The 27,282-nt window shown below is 37.1% G+C and overlaps 1 protein-coding gene across 4 annotated transcripts in view; it reads left to right on the forward strand.

Moving 5' to 3' along the window:
• Positions 1-26,547, forward strand: part of Tsc22d2 (TSC22 domain family member 2) — a 53,389-nt gene extending 26,842 nt beyond the window's left edge. For 2 of the 4 annotated variants that reach the window (XR_007110141.1, XR_007110142.1), the window contains 3 exons: positions 29-186; positions 18,348-18,399; positions 19,642-19,728. Coding sequence is in view for 2 of the 4 variants with exons in the window: in XM_047563340.1 (XP_047419296.1) it covers positions 18,348-18,399; positions 19,642-19,902 (313 nt within the window). In the remaining 2 variants the exon portion in view is untranslated. Of the gene's footprint in view, positions 1-28; positions 187-18,347; positions 18,400-19,641 lie in introns of all 4 variants that reach the window. The other 2 variants (XM_047563340.1, XM_047563341.1) reach the window with 1 other exon arrangement.
• The last annotated feature ends 735 nt before the right edge of the window (positions 26,548-27,282 follow it).

Consider the following 27,282-nt stretch of genomic DNA (forward strand, 5'->3'; position numbering starts at 1 on the left):
ACACTTATTTACTTAAACTCTTTGCTAGAATTTTTTTAGAATTCAGCATCGGAGGAGGAATGTGACATAATAATGATCGAAAGCCGAAAGTTTAAAAGTTGTGATGCCCTCACATGGTTGGAGGGTTATTCTAGCTTCTAAGGACTGAATGTTGTCCACAAGAGTGTCTCATCAGGTCATAAATTGGTAAGACTTAATGGATTAGATTTTATGTATTATACCTGATGTTATTGTATTGACATGACTATTTATGAACAAAATGAGCACATTGTATTACTAAGAGTATAGTATTAAATATAAGTTAAAATTTGAAATTTTAAATACTTGGAGTTGTAATCTTTATAAGTATATGAGGCTTAAGGCCATATCTTTGCAGTGGTGTTTAATGAATACATCAGTTTAAAAAAGAAAGTGAATCCTGTATCACATTAAAATTCTTTAAATATTGCTGTTGCCTCTGCCATAGATGCTTACAGCATAGTGAAGAGCCCAAAATACTTTCTGATTATTATGCCAGGAGATATTTGATAAATAATATATCTTATTTTTCTTTTAAAAAATCATTCTCTTCATAAAATAGATTAATTTTATTGCTTTCGGGGATTTTACTTTCTTGATAAAAAAGACAATTTTCTTCTAAATGTTTTAAAATAAAACCAAAATTTTTTTCTTAATTTTTACATGGAGAACACCTAAGGTGCCAGTATCATATGAAAATGATATAGTAGAAGTCAATACACTTTTTTTATATGCCCTGAAAATTAATTCCTCTCAGAATTGTACTCTGCCAAGAAAAAAATAAATTTTAATTTATTTTGTGTACCTTTTTATTTTTCTTTTGTTTAGAAGTCTGTTTGGTGAGAGGGTGGGCTTAGAATAGAATTTAGCTCAAGACAAGATTTAAAAATCTTAAACTGAAGATTGTCATATTTTGCAAATGAAGAAAAAGAGTGGGTTAATTTATATTTACAATCATACATTTGTAGGATTAATATTTTTATTAAAATGTGGTTTGCACATAGCCTGTGAAACCTATCAAAAATTATTTGAAGTTATTTATTTTCCAAAAAAACCAAAAGTTCTCACCATTTTGTATACTTATTATGCACCAGTAAAAACTTTGGGGGTAGAGTTGGGCCAAAAGGCCTGGGTTATGCCAACTAAACAGGCACTGTGTATTTCCAACTTTATCCTTAACCAGAGATGGGTTATTTTCTTCCTTATATGCACTCATACCCATTCTGTCTTTTGAATAATGTAAATTATTTCTGATGCAGTAGTCCATAGCTTCATGTTTATCATATTTTCTAAACTAAAGTTCTTAAATTAGTATTTGGATCAATTGCAGTCTGGAAGGAAATACATACAACAAACCAATAAGTTACTTCTTATCCTGTATACTGTTCTGTTTTCTTTATTTTCTATAATATATCCACATAGCTGATTATAAAGAGAATAATTTCTCTAGGATCTCCATGTTTAATAGGGCTTCAGAGAATTGGAAATTCTGTGGAATATGGGGCAGCATTTTTCATATGTTCAGATTCCTGTGAAAGAGTATTTGTCAGATTTTCAAAACAGTTAATATTGCCAGGGAATGTTTCATGCCCGAAAGGACACACCTTGTTAGGCGCCCAAGTAAGTGGTTTATGAGAGAAATTTTCAAATACATTGATTCCTAGTGATATTTATTCAAGACACTGTAAGAATGATGGGACAGATCAGAGCCTCGCTGCTTCTGGTTTAAGAATTTCAAATTTCAATCTCTGTGCTCAAGTGTTGATGAATTTCTCCACAAAGGAGTTGTGTTTTTGCTACTGAAGGTTATTATGTGTCAGTCACTCTGCTAAGTAATTTGGACACATTTTCTAATTTAATTTTTAGATATTATCACTATCTTCAGTTTACAGAGAAGGAAATCAAAAACTTAGGTTAAATAACTTGCTAAAGTCACGTGGCCATTGAGTAGAAACTAGACTTCAAGTCTGGCTTACTGACTAGAGCATGAACGCTCAGTCAGTGGCCTGTATGCAGAGTAAACTGATTAACTTGAAGGGTAAGACAAAGGAGAATTTTATATTTTATGAAGATATGAAAAAGTTGGATTACCTTGAACTTAATTAAGTAGCCGTGAGTCATCCTCTATTACAAAGTCATCTTGTAGAGCATTGGCCAAAAAATAACCTGTCGTAAGTTGCTTACTATTCAAAATTACTTGCTGCGTGAGAAAAGAAATTCTGTTTAGATTTAATGTTTATGATTATAAGCACAAATGTGTATTATATGTACATATTTTAAAGTCTAGTCTTATTAGAATAGTATTAAGTATAAGCATTAAGGAACTCACCCCTAATATACAGAATTTATAAATAGCAAGCACTAGATGGCATTTTAAAAAACTTCTTTGAGCTGTCAATGTTCCATGTGGTAGTTGGAAATACCAGATAGAAAACTCCCTGCTAAATTCTTCATGAGAATTTCCATTCGTCCTTAGTTCTGAATAATTCTATTGAAAAACCTCTTTTGTGCCTATTTTATGCATTTGTCAGTGAAAAAGAAAAAACTTCTTACTCAGTACCTGCTTTGTATATCCTTTTGGTTTATTTTTCTCTGAGATGAGCTCCAAACCTTATAACCTGTCCCCTATATTTAAGTATTTATAATAAAGTTCCTGTGTGTCCAAATATGGCTTAAATTCACAGTAAGTAATCATACTGCTTAAAACGAGTACAAGTTAAAACCATAAGAATTTGTTTGCTCTTCAGTTAAATTGATTTTTTTTTTTTTTTTTTTTTTTTTGGCTGATTAGAAACTTCATTTTTTCACTGCCATGGTTAAGAATATACAAATAATTTCATAAGTCCTATCAGAATATGAAAATAATATTTTTAGCCTTCTTGATAATGCATTTGTACCCCAATTTCTTTAGTAATAATATATTTGACTTTTCAAAATTAAAATTTTGGAAAGTTTGGACAACAAGAACAATCACATCTAATCCAAGTTTTTTAACACACTATCTCAGTGTTTGCATATTACCTTCCTGACTTTGAGTACATATATAATGTTAATAGTTGCAGTTGTGGTTGTTAAATAGCTTTTCAATAATTTTTAAAACGTTTAATTAAAAACATACTGACAGGTGAATGGATTTGTATTTCAAACTGATATTTGATACTTTTGACATCTGTGATACTGTCCCTTCGTATTTTTCTCCTACACCTTGCTGGTTGTTTCTGCTTGAACTCTTTTACAGACTTTTCCTTCTGTTTGTCCTGAATATTTTTGGCATCCTCAGGATGCTGCCGTACCCTCTTCTGACATTCTTCGTTATGCTGGGAGCACATGAGTGGCTGTGTCTCTATGCCCTGGGCAGGTGTGTGTTCTAGGCACTCAGACCCCTTGCCTCCAGTAGGGCAGCTCTTCTTGCATTTTCATTTCCCTGATCTCCCAGAGTCCTCTGAACAAGGTGTTGCAGTCTGCCTACTGAGTGTCTCTTCAGCCTGTCCCATCTCCCATGCCCCTACCCGCTTCTGGGCACTGTTCTTTTTCATATGGAGATGCAACAACCTTCTAATTGGTCTTTATGATTTGAGTTTTCTAATGTGACTAATCATGCCTTCTATTCTTTTTACTTGGAACATTTTTTTAAATGTTCTCTTCTTCTCCGCCCAGCTATGACACTTCCTCTATTAAACATTTTTTCCTAACCCTAGATATTATTTGCTCCCCAAACATCCTCTAAAATCTTGCCCTATCTTAGCATTTACCATATCTATAACTCGTATATCTCCTGGATTAAAGCGTAAGCTCAAACCGTGGGGTTATATTTATTTGACATTATAACTCCAGTGTCTGATAAATATTTAAATATATCAAAATCCCTCTGCATGTAGCATCCCAAAATTTGGTATCTGAAAAGAATGTCAGAAATTAAATATGATTAGAAGCAATAAACAAATGTAGAAATTGTCTAACTTCTAAATCAGTGTTCCTTTGTACTTTGTGATTAGATTTTAGCCACTATAACTTAACACTAGAAATTATATAAGTAACATGTTAAATGTTTACCTTGAGTCAGACACTAATGTGTTATCTCACTGAGTCCCATTACCTCGTCTTGTTGTTATCTTCTGAGAGGCTGAATAATTTGTCAGAAATCAGTATCCAAAAGTGATGGAGTTGAGATTCAAGCCTGATCCAAAGTGCTTTTATTCATTACCACCTCTCACAGCTTACCTTGAATCTAGAATTACACATTTGAGTTGGAAGGGAATTTAGTGGCCATTTACTCTAAACACTTGGCTGGCCCCCACTTTGAATCATGTCTACATTGTACCTTGCAAGTTGTCATCTTTGAACACTTCTAGGGATATTTACCTTGGTCTCATGGTCATTTTTTTAACAGTTTCATGTTTAAACCTTTCATAAACTCTTCTGTACAACAGAGAAGCTTAAAATGTGAAACAGAAAACTCAGATGATTAGCATCATTTGAAACATACTAAAGAATGTTAGCTGCACTACAGATTTCAAAGATTGGAATGGTACCTTGTCTAGTTAGTTCTGTTTTATAGCTGCCCTCATATGGGTTCCAGTTCATGGCCATTTAAGTCAACAGTATTAGTACAAACATAGTTTTAAAGTTCTTTTCAAACCGGATAAGGAGACATTGCTTAATTTCTTAGTGATTACAAGCATATCCTCTTGACTTCTTAATTATTGTCGCAATGATGTAATGTTATCATTGGAGACCTTTATTTGTGTCCATCAAGTTAAAATAGTGAAGTATATCAGAATTTCTTCAGACTCCCATCTGGTGCACCAAGAACGTCTGCTTGTTCACAAGGCTTGCTGAGAGGTGTGACAGTTTGAGTTATCTTCTTTATCAGACCAAACCTGCAAACCCTGTTGACCTTTCGTTGCGTTCACTTTTTCCTTTTAGGTTGAGCTTGGTCCATTGAGAGAACTCTTGGAGAGATACAGGATTACTTTCACTAGATTTACAGATGATTCTTCTCTAAGTTCATGATTCCAATATGAAAAGGTCTTTGTCAATGTTTTTATCCAGAGCATCAGTAGAATTTTTTTAAACTCCACTTTATTTTCCATGAAGTTTTCTGTTACTTTTCCATCACTGTGATCAGTGCACAGAGATTCAAAATTTTGCTTGTATAATTTTCTGTTTACTTCAGTTGTCTGTGTCACATAGAAACTGCTATACTTTTCTTTTTTTCTCAATAAAGCCAGATGTGAGGAATGTCAGCAGCAGGCAGGGCCCACTGGCTTTTTATTTAAGCTACTTTATCAGGGAAAAAAGAAGTTCTTGTGATCTGCACATTTTTACTGTGTTCCAGTGACAACTATTCTATCAGTTTAATAGTTTAAATCACTTGTTAATTTCTTAGATCATTGTCCTGGCATGATAACCCAACATAACATCAATTCATGACAAATTTTAAAATGTAATTAGGTAATAAAATACTACCTGTATTAAATATTGCCAAATAATTAATATTATGTCATGTTTCATAATTTTCTTTGAGTAACATGTTTAATATCAGTTATGTGCACAGTGTTATAATGTAGACCCTTAAGCCTTTAAGGTTCAGTGTAGGAAAGAATATCTGGTGAAAACAACAAAACATGGAAGAGTCAGAAAGATGGCAAGGAAGGGAGGGGCCGAGTGCAGATGAGACAGACCTTTCAGATGGCGCCTCCTCTCTGGACTCTGGACTCCAGGTCATGGTCTAAATTAGGGCTTCATCATACAAGATCTCGCACAGAAGTGTACAGATCCTTGTGAGATTCGGTCTGTCTAAACTCTGTAATTGTTACTCTTACAAGAATTCAAGGACAGATGAGAAAAGGTTGTGAACTGTTAAAAGACTTTTTGTCACTGACAGTGTACTTATTATAGTTCTTATTGAGTGAAAAACTATTAACCCTCCAGATTTTTACAGAAGTACTATTTTATACTTTATTGTCCTATGCCATAATCCCTTTTTGATTTAGGTAATTCTAAAGCAGTGATTGACTAGGACAGTAAGTTGTTTAAAAGCAAAGCAATGCTTTATCCCACTGTTTTTATTTGCTTTTAGTTATAATTTGTTGAAATTTTACATACTAAAATAAGATCTGGGACATTTTTATTTACACAGTTTTTTGAAACTTTTATGTTGAGTTAAATTAATCCAGTTACATTTCAGCAACCTATGAAATTTCCCAAAGTAAGAGTATTTTATTGTAAACAATGAAACTTTGAGAATCTAAAGAGGATCAGTACAAGCTTTATTAATGTTCAGTCCACAGGAATTCTATTAGTACACCATGTTATGAATTTAAATCTCAAGATGAACAAATTTTGTTAGCATATATTCTGTGACTGTATTGAATCTTTAGCATTTGACTAAATACCAAAAACTCAAGTAAATTTATTACAGCATAACTAGGATTATTCAGTTCTTTTGGGTTAGACATAACTACAAAACCTTTTTCTTATTACTGATTTTTTATTTATATGTCGCTGCCTCAGTTGTTTAACTTAATTTATAATCTAAGACACTGAGGAAGTAACCCTTATAGAGTATCAGAGTTCAAACTGATACAGACAATAGAAGAAAGCAGTCAGGGCTTATAAACAGCCTCACATAGCCCTGAGCAGCAATCCTTTAAGATAAATAAAACGGTGACCCCATTTTATATATAGAAACTTGGTGGGATCACCCCACTAGTAAGTGGTAGAGTTGGAATTTTAAAATAGCTTGTCTTCTTTGAAAGCCTATGCTTTTAAATACTTTATTATTCTTGAAGAATTCAACTTTTCACTTAGGCAACTTCTGAAAGGTTTTACTTCCCAGAATGTGTGACCCCCAGCATGAAGTAGAGAACAAAAGGGACTTAAACCAGGTGATAGTAAGCCGACAGCCTAAATGGCTTCACTCTTCAAGGCTTATATATTCACCACGCCATCTTTGTATTTATTGGAGGTGATTCTTTGCGGAGAGCTAAGTTGGTATGATTTTTTTTAAACATTCCTATTGCAAAACATTCACTGATTTATTAAAAGTAAAATAAAGGTCAAATTTTTTCCCCAGTACAGTTGTTTTCTCATTTTATTATGGAGTGATGATCGTTTGATGCTGTACCTTTTTTTTTTTTTTTGGTACCAGGGATTGAACCCAGGATCACTTAACCACTGAGTCACATCCACAACCCTTTTTAAAATTTATTTATTTAGAGACAGGGTTTCGCTGAGTTGCTTAGTGCCTCACTAAATTGCTGAGGCTAGCTTTAAACTCAGATCCTCCTGCCTCAGTCTCCTGAACCACTGGGATTACAGGTGTGAGCCACTATATCTGGGCTAGACTTTTTCTTTAAAGCTATTCTAAATGTCACCCTTGTGTCCTTTGTGTCTTCAAGAAATAGGTTTAAAGGAAATTGTTAGCTAAAAAATGATCTAAAGTATTGATGTGCTCTTCATTGGTATTTGGATTTTGGTGTACAGTGGAATAGTCTTATTTTCACTTCATTCAAGTGTCATTATATCAATGGAGTTGAGAGGATTTCTTCAGAAGTGGCCATTTAGTTGAAAAAAATACTGATTATGTAGAGAAAGAGGAGGCAAATATGAGACCATGAGATGAAAGGAATGAATAGCTTTCCAAGGGCCACCTCCTCCCAGCCGCTTGTTCTCCGTATTTCTTTACTTGCTGGTTTTCTCCAGTGCCCTGCTTATCTTCTCACTTTTGAAACAGGCTTATCTTCTCCCATGGTGTGAGCCGCCTGCCAGATCTAGTCTTCCAGGCCAGAGACAACGAGGAAGTGCTAGATCCCTGTTTCTCATGGCCGCCTTCACGAGTTCCTCCACCGGGATCTACACTTCAGAGGAAGCTTAAATGCTCATGTTCTTTCCTTTATTCCCAGGTTTCTCCACCATGCACACCCCACCTTACCCCTACCCCAAACCTGGCTGCCCTCACATTGTGACACACTGACTGTCTCCCAGCTTGTCACTGTTCCAGGTCAGAGACCCCGTCATCCATAGGTGAATCCCTTTCCTCCGTCTCTCCAATCTACAGATTCACCATGCTGCTGTTGCTGAAAACCATTCTGCTCGACCTCAGTACAGTGCTGTCTCCTGCCTGTGATCACGCATTTCTCAGTGTTCTGCTGTCTGCAGTTCTGTTTTCCCCTTGTTTGTTTAAATAACTTTTCCCTGAGACTTATCTTGAATATGACTACTATCTTCACTTCTCACCAACTCTAGCCCTGGGACAAAAAGGAAAGAAAAGAGAAACAATATTTCCGTGACTACACTAGGTTCCATAAAACAATGAAACTAATTGATTTTTTTAAAAAGTCCAATGAGATATTTGCCAAAGGACATATTACTTGAGGGGAGGCCAAGCTTATAATGTGTACTTACTAATTCCACATCTAGCGATCTTTCCACTGATGGGTGCCACCCAAATTCATATTCTTCCAGCCAGTATTTGTCGAATGTCAGCCATTATGTAGAGAATACTGAGTGCCATCTGTCATTTTTATAGAACTGTCATTCAGAAAGCTACATGCTACTGAGATTCAGCTATATGGGAGATAAGAGGTGAAGTTTGTCAGGAATGTATAACCTACTGCCTCTGAAGGATTTGGATTACCTCGTTGTATGAAATAGATATTTGGCTGCAAGAACTTATTTTTTAACTGTAGGCAAAAAATAAGGAATGAGATTAAGGACTGTTGCCCCAGTTATTCTTTTGTATGTAGTTAGCACATAGTATTATCGTTAGATATTAATGATTTCTATAGAGAGAGTCAGGTTTCACAGCTAAGTGCAGGAACTAGCTTTGGAAGTGATCTTACATAGCCATCCTATTTTACAGCTAGGGAGAGTCCTCAGAATTAGAGTTAGGACTCAAGTTTCAAGTTCGCAGTTTTTGAATCCAGGTTCGTGCAGCAAATATACTCATTAGTAGAGAGATGTCTGCCATACTTGTGGGTATTTTGTATAGCACCTAAGAGTTTTGTAGACAGTTACACATTATATGTGGTTAGTGCCTTAAGGGGGCTTACTGCATAGTAATACTGTTACTTTTGTTTAGGATTAGAGAAGTCTTTACAAAAGAGAAAACACTCAAGCTGAGAGCTACAGGAGAGTGATAGAATTTCCACAAAAGAGTCAGAGGGAGACTGAGCAAAAAGTAGGAATTAACAAACCACAATATCCGATTTAAATTTTCAGCAGGCCTTTCAAATGATATAGTAAAGGTCAGGATTAGAAATGAATGTGAAGACCTTTCATTAGTAAGCTAGTTACTGATGGATTTTTTTTTTTTTTTTTTTTTTTTTTTTTTTTTTTGCGGTACTGGGTATCGAACCCAGGGCCTCCTGCTTGCAAGGCAAGCACTCTACCGACTGAGCTATCTCCCCAGCCCTAGATGGATATTTTTATGTCATTACTGAAGAAGTTTGAATTTTAGAAAGTTTAGGTGGATCCAGCTATATCCATAAGGCTTTTATTCCCTACTGTTGGATGAAAGGCTATCCAGTGCTTGTTGGTTTCTGAAGTGAATTGTAAATCTTAATACAGTTTTACTTTTTTGTTTTTATTTTCTTTGACATTCTTTTCTATCATGTTCTTTCCCTAATTTTGTTCATTTTCATACAATTACATCATGAAAATTTCTCATGTACTTCAGGTGGTTTAAATGTTATTATTTCCTCTTAGTTAAGGAAAGGAATGCTGTAATTAACCTTTTAAAGGAAAATTAACATCAACTATAAAATAGTTGTTAATCATAGTTCTTTCATTGGAAGTCTTTCTTCATCTTTATCCTTTTCCTAAACCAGCTGAAATAATTTGAATTTTTATATTCATGCATACTAAGAATTTTTGTTGGACTTTTCTCTCCTATTTTTAATTTAAATTTTGTACTCTTAAGGAAAGAGTCCTTTAAAAGCAGTATTGAATAAATGTAGTTTTTTTTAAAATTAAGGTTTACTTTAATTACTAAATTCTGATGTTTTTAGAAGCTTGGTTAACCATCAGCTTCTTTCTCTCCTGGGAGACTAAAGGAATGGTTTTAGAATATCTAGAATGAATATATGGAACTGTGTTCCTCTTTATTTCTTTTCTGTATAATTATATTATTTAAGTTTTTGTTAGTTGCTATGAGCTAGAAATAAGTCGGCAGAATTTAAAATCCTTTCTAATCCCTTCCCCCTTTTTCTCTCTGAGCTACCAGTGTCCCTCTAAGTCTAGGTAATTGTCAGTTATATCCTATTTTCTCAGTCTTCAGGAAATAATTTACAGTGCTCAGCACTGTGGTGTTGAATTCTTAACTTGACTTTAAACCCTTTGGTATGTATCCTTTGTTCCCCAATAATTGAAATTATTCTCTTTAAAAATCATAACTTAGAAATGTAAAAATATGTGGAAAAAGAAGTTTATGTTAATCTTACCTTTACCTTCTTTGGAAAGCATTTTTAATATAACATAAGTTTATGTAGCCTATTATGTCATATTTGTTTTTCTTAAATTTTGACTGTGTACTTACCAGGCTGATTTTGAATAAATAGACATAACTGAGCCAGGCATAGTGGCACATGCCTGTACTCCTGGTGACCTGGGGGGCTGAGACAGGATTGCAAGCTTGAGGCCAACCTCGGCAACTTAGCTAGAACCTAAGTAATTTAGTGAGACCTTATCTCAAAGTAAAGACAAAGGGCTAGGGGATGTAGCTCAGTGGTAACACACTCCTGGCTTACATCCCCAGTACCAAAAGAAAGAGAGAGAGTCATACTGGGAGTTATAAACGTGATGGACATCATATTTTCAGGTGGCTATAAATCACCCTAAACCAAGGACCTGAATTTTATGTATCACAAATATCACTTCTGTTGATTGTTGTTTTCATGGTAAATGTAGTACCTTACCTTACAGAATGAAATGGATTCTGCAGAAAGTGGAGTTGGCGGCTCTTCCCTCCTCCTTTCCTTCCCTTCTCTTTGCTGTTATTACTTCTCTGTCTGCCATTTGTTCATGTCTTGACTACACACCACACAGGTTAATAACTCCTTCACAAGCTGTTTTCATTTGGCAATGTGTTTTTCAGTATTTCCCAAAATGTGATAATAGTAGTCTCCTATTCTGTCCTCCGTCTGTCCACCTTCCCAACAGGTAACTAACTGCTTTCTTAGCTCATGCGTGTTCTTTCAGTTTGTACCTACAACGTATATCATTCTTTCACGTAACTGGTAGTATATTGAGCACACCTCTGTACCTTTACTTTTAAAGATCTCCAGGAGTACTGTTCCCATCTAAATATGTAGAAAAATATCTTCATGTTTTTAATGGATGCATACTATTCAATCTCGTAGATGGCCATGCCATGATTTATTTAACTATATTCCTGTTGATAGAAACCTTGCTGTTCTAAACAATGCTATAAGCAGTGTGCTATAAACATAGTGTTTCCTGCGTATGTAAATATCTGTAGGATAAATTCTCAGATGTAAGATTGTTGGTTTAAGGTCAAAAGAGAGTTGAATGGGGAATATGTGCTGGAAATGGTATTATATTAGTTTTGATCTGTATTTTTATCTTGATTGAAATACTAATTATTTTTTCATGTGTTTCTTATGAACTGTCAATATGAATTCTCCCAGTTTTTCTGTTGAGCTCCTAGTCTTACAGACTTCCAGAAGCACTTTATATTTTAGGGAAATTGCTGAAGGTGATTTTTATTTTTTCTATATTTTCAGAAATATATAGACAAGCCTCTCCTAATCTGAAGTATTAAAGAAATGCTTTTTAAGTGATCTTTTTTGATACCCTTAATATAAATAATATGGTTGACTTCGGACCAAGGGCGTCTGAGGTAGAAAAGGGACATTGTGTTGATTGCATACTTCTTTATGCATATTCTTTGAATGTATTTTTAACCATAAGAATGTATCTTTTTGAAAAAAACGTTTATTTTGAAGTAATTGTAGACTCACAAGAAATTGTAAAACAGACAAAAAGGGGGCAGAGTTCTCATACACTCTCCTCCCAGCCCCATGATAACACCTGCCTGGCTGGCACAGCACCACAACAGGACTCTGATGATGTCAATGCCGTCCACTACATGTGTCCTCTTTTTACATGGTTTTTTCCCCACCCCCGGATCAGGAATTTGACCTAAAACTAACTGAATGAATATGAGATATGCTGAAGGCATCGGTGACCAAGATTTTTGTAGAAATGATAATAATCCATTGTTGCATAAATATTTAGCTTGGTTTTTAATAGTTCCTTGGTAAAAACTTTCATCAGACCTCTGTAACAGTGGCTACTTAGGAAAATGATAACATAAGTTTTGTAAATAGCCATTTACCTGCTTACTCAGGATGAATAATTGCTTTAAAATCACTTATTTTGTGTTACTACTAGTAAAAATCTCCATGGGGCATTTTTGTGGGGGTTTCTTAATCATAAAATTAAGCAGATTGTTTTACATTAGTAGGATTTATCTTTAGTAATCAGAATACATAAAATTTTAAGTTCCTGCCTTAATTTACTGTTAAATTTATCTAGTAATTTATTCTTAATCGCAGAAGTTTGCATTTTGCTAGAGGTTAATTCCGTATGAATTAGAATTTATTTTATCTAGACTCTTTAGAAACAAGAATTTTTAGTTTACTCTTACAGAAGACGGTGAATTTTTTAAAATTATATTTACCTTCACAGGCTTGCTGAAGTGTGCATTCATTAGATTTATTCTTTATAATCTGTAATTTATGATTTTTTTCCCTAAAAATCAAACGAAACATGGATTTTTTAGAGAACAGGCAAACTGTCACTGGAATTAGAATTACTGTTAGTCATTTTGATAGTAATGATGTATCTTTTATTTTGGGAAGTTGGGGGGAATGAAGATTGTAGATGATTTATTGGAACACAGTATATAATTTCTGAGGATGGACTTCCAAGAAAGGTTTGTAGCTTACTTCAACTCATGAGTTTATGAAGAATCAGTTTATAACTAGTTTGCACATGTAGTTTTAAGATATCTTTAGCTTTCTAACAACCAGAAGAACATTTTGCTTCTTAATAGGTAAATTACACTGACTGTTCAAAGATCATTGAGCAAAAAAAAAAAAAAAAAAAAAAACATTGAGCATGTGCCTTTTCTAAGAAGTTGCCTCCCTTATTCTCAGAGCTGAACATCTGGGAATGTGCTAGATAAGATAAATGGTATTATGAATGTGGTTTAATCTTTGGATCCATACTTATGGTTTCACAATTCATTTATGGTGTTTAGTTAAAGCACTCTTCACAATAAACGTGACTCAGGATCTGTTCTAAGTCATCACAGATAGCTGCTTTCCCTCTTCACAGTCTTACTGTTACAGAAGGAAATGTGTTTTGACGTTAGGTCTAGGTTTGAATCCTGTTCCGAGCATTGTGTCTTTGAGCAAGTTACTTGGCTTATTTGTACAACAAGAATGTTGCTCAGGCTTATTGAAAGGATGAAAATAATTTGTGCCTGCCATAAAATGGGAAGTGATTAATTATTCTTTTCCTCCACCTTTTTGCTTTGTTAATTAGCTTTGTATAGAGAAGAGGACAGAAGACAAAGTAGTCAAAATATGTTGACTTAGGGAAAATTATGCATTGGTCTTATTTTAGACAAATAGCTATGATTACCTGTCCCCATTACTACAGATAAAGTTGATTTCTCATGAAGAGTTTTTTTTTAAATGTGAAATCAATTTAGATTACCCTTGCCTTCACTGATTTTAACTTGTGAAGTGAAGGTTCTTACCTACCTAGCCTCATTTCTTCATAGTGAGGTTGCAAGGGATCTCTTATAAATATCAAGGAGATCTGAGTAACAAAAAAATCTGGTGGGAGCCAGTTGGGGCGAGTTAGAAGAACACGGGAAGCCGTGCTGTCTTCCCTGGGCATTGGTAGGGAGTTTGACTCCTCCTCCAAGTGTGGTGGCAATTGGCTTTGTTTACCAAATTCAAGCTCATTTGGTTCTTACGGGACAGTTCCAGGAGGTAAAAAAGTTGTCATGTAAAAGGGTAGTGCATTCCTTCTTACTGCCTCCACAGTTCTGTTTTTCTGCTCACTCCTTCCATATCTGCAAGTTTTAATTTATGTGTAAATGCTTCTCAAGGTCCATAGTAAACAGAAAGCTTTTAAAAAAATGATCCTTTGGCTTTATTTAGCACTTATAGTATATATAATAGTAGTTAAAAGGGAAAATTCTGAACTCTTCATTTTCCCCATGCTTCTGTGGCAGTAATTATAGCACTTGGTTTGAAGTTTACTTGTTTCAGTTTGAGTATGGATGTACATGTGCACACCACTTCACCTAAAGCATATGGTCTGCCTTTGGGATACTTAACTATATACCGAGTATATATCCACTTTGTTGAGAGTACTAAAAAGAAAGACAGGAAGCTTCCCTTAGCTAGCTTAAGTTGAGGAAACTGCTTAACCGTCAAAATATGATGTGGTGAATGCAGTAATAAAAAAGAAAAGGTATGATACTATAACATTAGGTGATGCAAAGAAACTTTAAGGGAAGTTATTTGTTTAGCTTCATTGCTTTCTTATTTTAAAAGAAAGCCAAATCAGTGTTAACATTGAACACCATAGAATACACCTTTCTACCCTTGTTGATAAGGTATTTTTCAACCTTATCCTGGGATCTTGAAATAGAGCAGTACCCTCTGATTTACTTAAGAGTACCATATTGGTATCCTCCTTACAAATCTCCTATTTAAAGCAATGGTTCTCAAACATTAGTTTCTATCAGAATCACCAAGAGGATTTATTAAAATATATCACTAGCCCCATCCCAAGAGTGTCCAACTTAGTAGACTTAAAGTGAATCCAAATATTTCCATTTCTAGTCATTTCCTAGGTGATGCTGATGCTCTGATCCAGGAGCTGCACTTCAAAAACTATGGATTTTTCAGAATTCAAAAAAATTGGCTAGTCATGGTGGTGGACACCTGTAATCCCAGCAACTAGGAGGCCGAGGCAGGAGGATTGCACATTCAAGACCAGCCTTGGCAATTTAGCGAGGCCCTTTATAAGCAACTTAGCAAGACCCTATCTCAAAATAAAAATAAATAAAAAGAGATGTGGTTCAGTGGTATAGTGCCTTGGGTTGAATCCCCAGTACCAAAAAAAAAAAAAAGAATATCAGCCTAATAGGATCGCCAGTAGTAGTATTTTAATGGTAAAAATAATCATTATTATGTATTGAGTGCTCAGTGTGCTAGGAACTATACCAAGTACTATTTAAACTCATTTAATCCTCACAAGAGTTTCATCAATTAGCACATATAATCCTTATTTTAGATGAAAAAACAGCAGTGTGTAAATATTAAATAATTTCTAAGAATTTACACAATACATATATGAGGAGCCAGAATTTTCTATTCCACCTTCTTGCATTGCAAAAAAATTTATGACTATTGGTGGACTGCAGAAGGGATGATGATTGACTCTACCTTAGAAAATCAAAAGACATTAGAGTTGGCACTGAGAATCTTATGGGACAAGTGGAAGATGCCACATGAATCGGAACTGTGAGCATCTCCAAATGAGGGAGCATTTCCTGCAAAGCCAAAGAAACCTGAGAGAGCTTATATTCCACAGATTGCAGGTAGTGATATAAGACCATAGAGCAGTAGACCAGATGGAGTGTAAGAAGAGACCGTCCAAGGCAGAGGTCAAGGTCATGAAGAATTTTGTATACCAACCTTAAAGTTTTAAAACAAGAGTTAGGGGTTTTTTTTCCTTTCTTTTTTATTTTCTTTCTTTCCTTTTCCTTCTTTCTCTATAATCTCTGTAAGCCAGTGGTTCTCACACATGTTCATGCAACAGAATCGGCATCATCTGGAGCTTGTTAGAAATGCATATTGCTTGGTCCTACCCTATACTTGCTAAATCAGAAACTCTGAGGTGTGTGGAGCCCAGCAGTTTGTTTTTACCTAACCTCCAGATGACTGTGCATGCTATCCTGAGGCCACTGCATTAGGTTATTGAATAACAGCCTTCAAAATAGTCAAAGGTCATTATAATGATAGTAATCATGTCTGTGACTGATTTAATTCTTTTAGAGTACAGTGCCCAACAGACTTGAAATACTAACCCACAAAGTCCCAAGGTTTCAATTCTGCAAATATTTCCACAAAATTGACACAGGTACATTAAAATAAATTGGCAATAATATTCTAGAGCTTATATGTATATATATCATATTAATATTATAATAATTACTATATATTATATAATTACATTACATATATATTATATATATAATATATAATTACATTGTTTTATAATTACATAATAATATTGTATAAATACATGGATATACACAGTATTTAAGTTTTTTGATTTTCCACATCTGGAACAATGGGACAAAAAAGGGTTGATACCTTTTAAGGGATATGTATCTACAACATTATCCATTTACATCCTGTAAGTCTGTTTCTTTTGTAAAAGAAATCAAGGACAAGAGTTTGTCAGATTAATATTCAAAGAATAGCATGGTAATTATTCCTTAGGTATAGGATTTTGATCTTTAAACAAGAAGCAATAAACCATTTAGAGTTTTTTCAGTTGTTTAAAACTGATACTAAAGCTAATAACATTTCAAAGTATTTAACTCATATATATTGAAGGAATAGAATTAACTCAATCTTCCCTGGTAGAAATAAAAATACAGAAAGTATGATTAGAATTTTCAAGCAAATGCTCCTCTAATTCCCTGTCATCATCTTTTTTGCCCAAATATGGTTGATAGTTGTGGTAAACATAGTTACTTGAATTCTGGCACTGAACTTTACACTAAAGCCTCACAGTTTATATAGTTCTGTAATTTATAGTTGCATGTAGTCTTACTTTGCTTTGCACAGCCCTCTACAAGCATTTAAAGCCCAACATGTATAAAGTATTTGTTATACATCTGTATGTCCTTTCCAGTTATTGGGTATACAAAACCCTTTCCATCTAAGAAATGGCAACAGCAAAAAGTGAAACAATATGCTGTAATTAATGTGGTTAATGCTCAAATAACAAAAGTAGTGTTTTCCATGTATTCAGAGTTCCAGGGATTTAGAAGTGGAAAGTCCATTGAAGTTTTGACACCAACACCTTCATTTTATGGATAGGGTGCTAAGTAAGTGATTTGTTGGTGGTCACACAGATAGTGAGAACCAGAACCAGAATTACAATCAGACCTCCTTGGATCACAGTGTGAAAGGCACAATTATTTTCTGAGACTTAATCTGATATAACATTAAGGGTACAACCATTTAAAGTAGAATTGTCTTCTGGTATTTTAGTACCAAATCTTCTGACTTTGTATATATTGTAATGTTTTGTGTAAAAATTATTCTAAATACTTCTTTGTGTTTATATAATAAAGTATCAGATGTTCTTTTACAAGAGTAATTTTTTTTTTTTTTTTTTTTGCGGTACTGGGGATCGAACTCAGGGCCTCGTGCTTGCGAGGCAAGCAGTCTACCAGCTGAGCTATCTCCCCAGCCCTACAAGAGTAATTTTTAATACCTACTACTGTTTTTCAAAACTGATAAAAATACCAATAAGAAAATGTAGATACATCTTCCTACTTTTATTACTTAATACATGAGAGAATATAGACCACCAAAGAGGACAAATATTCAACCTTCTGTGTCATTATCTTACAAGTGCTGAAGTAGCATTCGAACTTGGGATTTACTTCCTCGCTAGACTGCTTTCAATTGTTTTCTGGAAAAACTGGTCTAAACCACATGCCTTATTGGGTGATTTTTGCCAGCAGGTAACCTATAGTCAAAGCATGTAGGTTTGCCAGAATGTTGAGTTCCTCGTTAAGCAGCTGTGCCCCAAAAGCCCTCTGGATTGTTTTTAGAAGCCATCTCTAAATCATCATCTGAGTTTTAACACACGTAATCACTGGGATTTCCACATGAGAGAGATGAGACTATGTAGTTGTTCTGTGAAGTGTTAAGAGATAAAAGGGTACTGCTCACTGACAGGAGAACTCCTGAATAAAATTGGGAGTTACTTTTAAGGCAGCATACACATGTCACAGGCAAATTACAAATGTTGGAACTACAAAGGAATTTTAGAAATCATCCATTTACTGAGACCCTCTTTTTAAGAGTCAGAACTCTTGAGTAATTGAAATTGGGAGAATAGACTTATTAATAAGCTATTTTAAGTGATCATATTTGGTTTTAAATAAAACAGATGTCTTTTACATTATGAAAAGTTGGAAGGGAGGTTAAATTTTATAGAATAATTTAATGAAATATTCTAATTTTTTCCAGTGCATCTGGGGGAGGTGTTGTAGCCATTGACAACAAAATAGAACAAGCAATGGTAAGTAAAAGCTTATAGTACTCTAATTTCTTAGATTGTGGGTCCTATGAAGCACTCGGTGCTTACCAATTCTAGATAACAAACAATTTCTTAAAAGTTGACTAAATTATATTTTTTAATAATGAGATTTAGTTGAAAATGTTAGAACATTGAGAATTTTTAGTCTAAAGGTACAGGTTGAGTAAATATTTCTGCCATCTGGATATCTCATATGTCATGCATCTCAGTTGAAAAGGGCCATTGGAGGGACCGGTGAGATCACACACCCTGAGTATGGTCATCATCCTCTGCCCATCAAAAGCCATGTCTCTGTGAGCTTCAGTGAGTGGACTGGTTTCGGGTTCTGGTTTCTGCTCTCTGCTCTTGCTACTTTTTTTTGTTAAAGATTTTGTTCTTGTTATATAAAATACACTGATTCAAGTATATTAAAAGTTGCCAGACATAGCACCACCCTAACCCTAATCCCAGCAACTTGGAAGGTTGAGGTAGAAGGATCACAAATTCAAGGCCAGTCTAAGCAACTTAATGAGAACCTGTCTCAAACAATAAAAAGGGATGGGATCTATTTCAGTGGTAAAGCACCTCCTGCCTTCAATCTCAGCACCACAAGAAAAAAAAAAATAATAATAATAATTAAAAGTATAGGTAAACTATAAATAAGGACGGTTAGTCTCAAAGTATTAGGATTTTATAAATCCTAAGATTTTAAAGTTGGAAATTCCAGGTCACTTTATCTCTGAAGTAGTTCTGTGGCTGATTTAATATCATTTTTTCATTGGAGTATAACTCCTTTGTCGTCTCGATCTAACTTATAAGCATGTGATTTTTTTTTTTTTTAAATTCTAAGCTTAAATGTCTGATTTAGGGGAGTGAATATTTTTGGAAATCATTCTGAATTTTGAAAGGAAAACTTTGAGCTGGACTGATAGTGCATACATGTAATCCCAGCTACTTGGAAGGCTGAGGCAGGAGGATCGCAAATATGAGGCTAGCCTGGGCATCATATCAAGAACCTGTCTCGAAAAAAGAAAGAAAAGGAGAATTTGGGGCTTGCTGCTGTATTTGAGAACTAGATTTTACTCGACCCATCACCCAGGCCAGTTGTGGTATAGGGGAAACATTAAAAGCAGGAGCAGGAAAACTAAAACCAAAACAAATCGTGTTTATAGGCACCAGGTGGTCCAGAACCAAAAAGCAGTGCCTTTTCCTTTCACTCTGACGTTCCGAATTTCGTTTTCACAGGATCTGGTGAAAAGCCATTTGATGTATGCAGTGAGAGAAGAAGTGGAAGTTCTAAAGGAACAAATAAAAGAATTAGTCGAAAGAAACTCTTTACTTGAACGAGAAAACGCACTGTTAAAATCCCTCTCCAACAGCGACCAGTTGTCCCAGCTCCCCGCCCAGCAGGCCAACCCTGGTAGCAGCGCCCCGCAGCCCGCCGCGCTCGCGCAGCCCCCGCAGCCCGCGCAGGCGCCGCAGCAGCCCAACGTCTCCTCCGCCTGAGCCCCGACTCTGCGGGACGGGACCGGGACCGGACCGGGACCGCGGCGGCCGGCTGCCACGGCTGTTCCTCCCACTGTAGAAAGCAAGTAGCCGCGCTTTGGTTGTGTTTGGCCTTTTCAGTATTAGACAATCATTCTGCAAGAGCTCTTCCTCTCTGAGATGTCATGCAGCGCTGTCCTTGTCCCGTTCCGTGTCACCAGTACACAAGGAGAGTAATCGGTGGGGTGTAGTAAAAGGAGCAGAAAGCCCGCGTTTCACCTGGTGCGCACGAGCAGGTCTTTAAGAGTTCCGGTGGCTCTCCGCGTTTCCTGTTACCATGGGTTTACCTTGAGCCTTCTCACCACGTTATAAATAACAGTTCATCTAAAGAGCCACTTTTCTTTCAATATCAGTAATATTTGCCTACATAAGTTTTCATTTATTTGTATTTTATTTATTACAGGGCTGCTATTTTCATAATGTACATGAACAATGTCACAGAACTTTTTTTAATTTTTTTGAATAATTATAAATATCAGTAAAGGAACTGAAAGACAGGATTGCATTTAATAGATAAAACGTTTAGGCAATAATTGAACAAAAGAATCCTGGCATATTTCTAACACTAATGGCAATTTAGCTTTGGTATTTATTTTCAGTAGTGAAGACCCAGCTTGAATGTAAATTTTGTATAGTGTAAGTATGAAGAACATATAGTGCAGCTGTACAGGTAGTCAACCAGTTATTGTGATATAATGAATAATTGGGCTATTTTGATGAAGAAAATTTTGCTCATTTGTTTCTACTTTCTAATAGAGAAATTGCCACGATTCCTCTGCTTTTCGACATTTCGTATGACTTTTCTTTCGGTTGGGAATAAAAAGCTGTGAAATTGTTCAACCCACTTTGTAACCAAAGAAGCAAAGCTGTGTAATGGAGTTTTGTTTTGTTGTTTTTTTTTTTTTTTTTTTTTTTTTTTTTTATAATGCACATTCTTTATGTATTTTTATTTAGTGTTTTCTCGGTCACAATTTTCTTTGCTGTCTAGCATGATCTGCATGACCTATAATCTTTGAACCACTTTCGTACCTCATGTTTTTATCCAGCACTCTTATTGTAATATGTACTAGTCTGTGAACAATGTCAAATAAAAAAGAACGAACAGGTAGTGTGGTGGAGCTGAGCTGGTGTGCAGTACACCAGTTGTACAAAAACAAATGAAGTGAGCCATCTTTTGTTCATTTAAAATGGTGTTTTGAATTTCGTATGCAGAAAACGTTTTGTTACATTGCAGATTTTAATGTATTTAATAAATGCAACATGCAGATTAAGTGCAGTGTATACTGAGTATTTAAATTAAAATGTACATTTCATAAATACAGTTTCAAGAGAAAGCATCATTTTGTGTATACTAACACATTAAGTGTATGTCAGAAATTGATGTATAAATATATATTTTAACACATTTTCTGAAATTAAACTGCAGTTTTGTTGAAATATTTGGCTCTATATGTGTTCAAAATTTGACTAGATTTGTATTTTCACAGTTCAGAGTATTCCTTAAATGAAAACCTGTGTTGTTAATGACTTAATGATAGTTCTTAAATTTTCAAAGTGAATAATTTAAAGATTGGAAGAATGGTGAGCAATATTTGTACTCAATATTCATATTACATTAAGTAGGAAATCCTTGTCTACCAAAACTTTTACTTGAATTCAGAAAGGTGCCTGTAGAAATTAACATGTGCTGTATCTGTAGCCAGCTAACTAATCAGGAGTTAATGAGAAATAGAAGTTACCTCTCCATGTTGAAAAAGATGTGTTCTTTATTTGAATAAAAACTTGATTAGATTATCCACAAACAGAAGGCATAAAATTGAGATGTACGTGGGATTACCAAATATTTTATATTCTAGTTGTGCTGCAGGATGTACTTTCAGTGGACACATTTTTAATGTCAATAACTAGAAATATTTGAAGGAACTAACTATAGGCTTGAGTCACCCTGAGAACATGAAGTGAGTCTGAATAGAGCCACGCTGGTGAGGTGGAGCGCAAAGCCTCGCTGTGGGGATGTTGACCGAAGACCTGCCAGTGCACCCTCCGGGACTGGCCTGCAGCACGCACTCAGGCTGAGAAGGAAACCCCAGAAAAGGCTGCAGAGCTGGGAATGCCCTCGGTGGTAGAGCACCTGCCTGGCACGTGTGCTCCAGGCTCTGCATTGATCCCCAGCACTGGGGAAAAAAAGTTGCAATTTTTGTGAAAGTAAGAGATAAGTGTTGATTCTGGGGATAGAGTAATGTTTCATAAAGGAGAAGAGCAGTCATCAAGGAAATTAATATGTTGAAGTTTAAAATGGTAACAGCAGCAGTTACTTCTACTCATGTTAAAATAGAAAAGGAGGAAAACATTCACAGAAGAAAATAAAATGTGGTTTCTAAAGGTTCAGCCTCTAGTAACCTAAGAAATGCAAGTTAATATTTTTAGCCAGTTGTTAAGCATCTTTGAAGTGCAGGGCTTCGTGTAGTAAGTCAGGCTTTTCTGTGTATTTGAGAAAGCAATTTGACAATATGTTTCAAGAGCCTTAAATACTAGTACTCTTTAATGTTGGGCGGTGTGATAACTCACGGTGCAGCGTCAAAAATGCAAAATTATTGTGCCTGCCCTTGCTTACCTCCTTCCGTCAGAACTCAGACTCTCCCTTTAGCTCCACACCTCCACCTGCCAAAAAAACAGCTGCCAGGAGAAGTCCTTATATCCAGACCTCCCACGAGGCACGCCCCACACTCCTGTGGGCACAGTGGAGAAGCTGTCAGGCTTGTATTTGAAGTGCCAAGCATTCCCCCAGTAGGTCAGTTTGTTTAGGATCTTGAATAACTTTCAGTCTTACCTTGAAGCTTTGGGTCTCTTGCTCCAAATAGCTAGAATATTAGCTGGTTGAAACTCCAACTTGGGGGCAGTTGTATAGGTATGTCATGTATTTTTAATTTCTCAGTGCAGTGTCTACAGACCAGGGTGCTACATAAGCATTCTTTTGGTTTATTTAGCCAACCAGGAATTCATAAGTAGAAATTTTTCTAATACAGTAATAGGTGTACAATTTAAATCTTAATTTTCCCCAAAGAGAATTCATTTTCCATAATTCCAGTGTGATCTTACAACTTGCAACACCCCTAAAACAACACACACACACACACACACACACACACAGATAGTTGGGATTCGATAGTTACTTTAACTCATAATTAAGTTAATTGAAGCTATATAGCCTGTGGCAGGCTCTTTAAGACATGACTGAGTTCTCTTCAGTAATCCTGTTAAAAGGATAAAGCTCAGTCCTCAGGATTTACAGTTTAAAGTTACAGACCGGCCAACAGATAAAAAGCAGAAACTGGAAAGAAAAACAAAAGCAAATCCTTACATAGTACTTGTACAAAAGATGGCTTTGTCAGGGTAGGTGTCCTAAAAGGTGACATCTGAGTGGAGGTTACAGCAAGATCCTCGGAAGGGCATTCCAAGCACAAGAAAACAATGCAGAAAGGTTTAGAGGAGAGCGTGAACAAGGGTCCTGGGGCAGCCCCGGGGCTTCAGGGGAGAGCCTGGCAGTGACCGCCCCACAAGCCCTGATGGTTGTGGCACCTATTTAGAAAGCAAGTGCGACTTCTTGAAGACACTAGGCAGAGTGGTAGTGCTCAGTGGCAGGTGGGAAGTCGACTGGGGGGACTGAGACTGGGAGCTGAGAAGTAATTTTGGAGGGACAACAGGAATCCAGGCAAGAAGTGATGAAAGGGCAGAGTTGCGCAGGCAGTTCCCTCGAAGTTCATGGAGAAAGTTTGGGGTCTTTCTTTGCATGTCAATCAGTGTTCCACTCCCGACCTAATATGTCCCAGGTCCTTGCCCCTTCAAGGAAAATCAAAGAGCCCCAGCTAATACTGGAAAGCTCGGTCTGTTATGTCCAGCAACCACATACTGCTCTATGAAACCCAAGTCTTTGTTTCCTGCTAAAAGAATTTCAAGAATCTCACAAAAGGGTGGGGGACATGGAGGAACCTTGGTGGTCACTTTATGCCTCTGGCAATTCAGCCCTAAAGGTACATAAAATTTAATCCTTTTATGGTGACCAGGATTAGCACGATTCCAGAGCCTTTCCCTAAGAGCTGTACCTTGCTCTCTGAAAGGAGCACTGGTGTCGCCCTGACAGCCCCAGGCCGACAGGTTTTGCTGTGCTTTTAGCCTTTTGGCCTTTGAGGTGGATCCATCCCCAGCTGAGGCCGCAGTCCCGCACCTCTGCCAATCTCCTGCCTCCTGGTGGTCCCTGTTCGTTTTCTAGCAACACTACTCGTGTTGTTTCGTGAGGTATGCCTGCACCAGTACCCCTTTTCGACATTCCAGACATATCCTCGTCTTGTGAATTCTGTGCAGGTCCCAGAATTCCATACCGAGATCTGCTCTTGACATGCAGACGTCCCTTTGTCAGTGGGAGGATTACTATGCACTGAGTGGGTACAGTTGGTATGGCATGCTGTGTTCAGAGATAAAAATGCTACGCGAGGCACACATAAGGCAAGTTCAAGTTCACAGACATATGCACTCTTTTCCTTAATGGAATCATCAAATAAGGAAAATAAGACAGCTTTTCAGGATTAGCGATGGCAAAGTCAGAAGTCTGTTTTGCACTGGCACAGCCACTTGGTTCTTGAATTGGCCAACATAGCTGGGTGGCGAGTCACTTTGTTTTCCTTTCTCTGCGCCAGGGAAGCTGATAGAGGAATTTTCCAGCAACCTGACGTCTCAGATCCAGAGTATTTAAATTTACAAAGTAAGATATTGCCTACAGAAGCCATGGTCACCCTTCCAAAAAGAGAAGGCAAAGGCGTGCCAACATGGAAAAGCAGCTGAAGTTCAAAACGAGGCACACGCAACTCCTCAGCTCTCCCAGGAGGAAGTCAGGTCGCCTTCCCATTGCAGTCCCGCATGCCTGTGATGCTTCCAGATAACAACTGTGAAGCACTCTTGCCCACTGCACCCCAAAGACTTTCTAGAGCATGGTTTTGCTCTCATTTCACAGGCAAGAAACGTATCTATAGATAGATGAAGCCCAAGGAGGTCCATGGGCAGCAAAGGAACACCTTCCCACAGGGGCAGATGTAGCCTCAGGTCAGTGTCCAGTTCTAGTATTATCACTAGAAATGAAGTAAATAACTAGATATCACTTAATCAAGTGGCAGACTTGCATGGACTGAAAAAAATGTGTAAATTCGTGAAGCACCAAAAGCAAAGTTCAGGAGGAATTTGGGGTACATTTTTAATTTTATAAAAACACTGGAGGGATGCGATTAGATTCTCTTTCAGTTTAGGTGCTGCGCCCTGTCTTAGACGTTTAGGGATGGAAAGATGAATGGATGTGATCTATGCCGAGCCCGGGCTCCTAGGTCAGCATGACGCAGAAGCTGAGGTGGCGCAGGACCAGGGTGACAGTCGGCGTCATGGCTGCGGGACCTCGGCCTTAGTGAGATGGAAGGCTCCTGTAAACAGTGGTAATACGGCCCTGTCAAGAGACCCTTTGCTATTCCAGGAAGCGGCTTCAAATCACCAAAAGAGCTTTAACATCAGACAATGCTTTTAGTAAGAGGGGATCTGTTAGAGAGCCTCCACCTCTACCTGCAACCTGTGAGGTATCCCCTGCAACAGGGAATTAGCCTGAGAGAGAAGTTTACACATCTTTTAATACCCTGTGTTTTTAATAGATAGTGGAGCTGATTTAAATCTAACTTAGAATAGGATATGTGTCGTGAATTATATTTATTGTCTCTTGCCTCACAAGCAACACAACCTGGCTAACAAAAACAGGTAGTAGTCAATGACCCAAGTTAAGAATAACTCAGGTGCCCGATGCCAAAAATCAATCTCTAATAGAGCTGAGAATCCAGAAATAAACACATATCTATATGGAGTAAATGATAAAAGTGTGTTTCAAATCATTATGGAAAGAAGGAATTAGCTAGTACTGAGACAGCAAGGCCATTTGGGAAGAAAGTAAGAAGTTTAGAATCTCTCACAGAATCCGTTCTACCTGGACTATCGGTGAGCCTTCTGTTTTTTTGTTCCCATATCCTCCGTAGAAATTGAAAGCTATGGAAAAGCAAATCATTTTAAAAGTAGGTCATGAAGAGAGAGTTGCCCTCAGCAAAATAAGGAAATGCAGGTGAAAACACAAAGTAACTTCTCAGAGCCAATTGGCAAATATTAAAAAGACTACCCATCAAGAGCTGGCGAGGGTGGAGAAGCAGGAACCCGCTGCGGTCAGTGCACAGGCTAGCCCAGCTCTTTCAACGCAACTGGGTGGTGCCGTTAGAATTCCAAATTCCCACACCTGTGACCCTGAAGTTCCAATGTTTTAATATATAACCCAAAAGAAACATGTTCACAGGGCAGCTTACACAGTAACGTCATCTGCACCTTTGCTTGTTATAGTATAATATTGGACAACCAAAACAAGGGAGTGGAATACAGCTAGGTTACAAAAGGCTGTCAATGAGAAGCAATGAGAGGCCTAGCGCACCCACGGGAAGGATCTAGGATACAATGTTAAAAGTTCAGGGCGAAACTGAAGAGCAATACATGTAACCAGGTGACACCCTGTAACAGCGGGGCTCGCACCCACAGCGCACCTGGGCTGTGCACTGCAGAGGACCAGCAGGACACCAGCCAGCCTGTGGCAGCCGTCTGGTGGCCTGCGTTAGCTCTAACTGTAACGTTCCATGTTTGAATATGCATCCATGTACTGTTTGTGTAATGGCAAATCAATAAATCAGAAACGAACAAAACAGAAGGCGTTCGCTTCTGTCCCTGCGTTCTGCCCCGGGCACTCTGGGTCTTAGCAGCTTCAGTCTTCTCTCCCCGGAAATGTTTCTGCCTCCACCGCTTATTCTGCTCCGCCTTTCCTCTGCATCTGCACGAGGGAATCCAACAGGCTCAACAACACACCCATGGCAGACAAGCAGCCCCCTGTCCTCTCCCAGCGCCTCTTCCTCTGCACTTCCCCTTGGGTCCGGCTCACCCCAACCAGCCTGGCCTTGGCCCCGCTGCCGCCCTGCGGCTGTCCTCCTGGGTCCACCACTGATCATTGCTGCTCATTCTATTTCACACATTTCAGTTCTTACTTTTTGAGCTCTTTGGACCCCATCCCTGTTTGTTACCAAGTAATTAGTGTCATCAATAGTTTCTATGCCTTTATTTCCTTTTAATTTTTAAGAGGTTCTCTTGTGAAAAGTATAACTGAATTTCTTATTTTTAGCCCAATCTGCCTTTAATGGATGAACTTTCTCCATTCCCGTGTGTCATTATCACTGGCATCTGATTTTCTGTTCTCTCCTTCCTATGGCCCTTCCCACTTTCCCT

The sequence above is a fragment of the Sciurus carolinensis genome, chromosome 9 (genome assembly GCF_902686445.1).
Source record: "Sciurus carolinensis chromosome 9, mSciCar1.2, whole genome shotgun sequence".
NCBI lineage: Eukaryota > Metazoa > Chordata > Mammalia > Rodentia > Sciuridae > Sciurus > Sciurus carolinensis.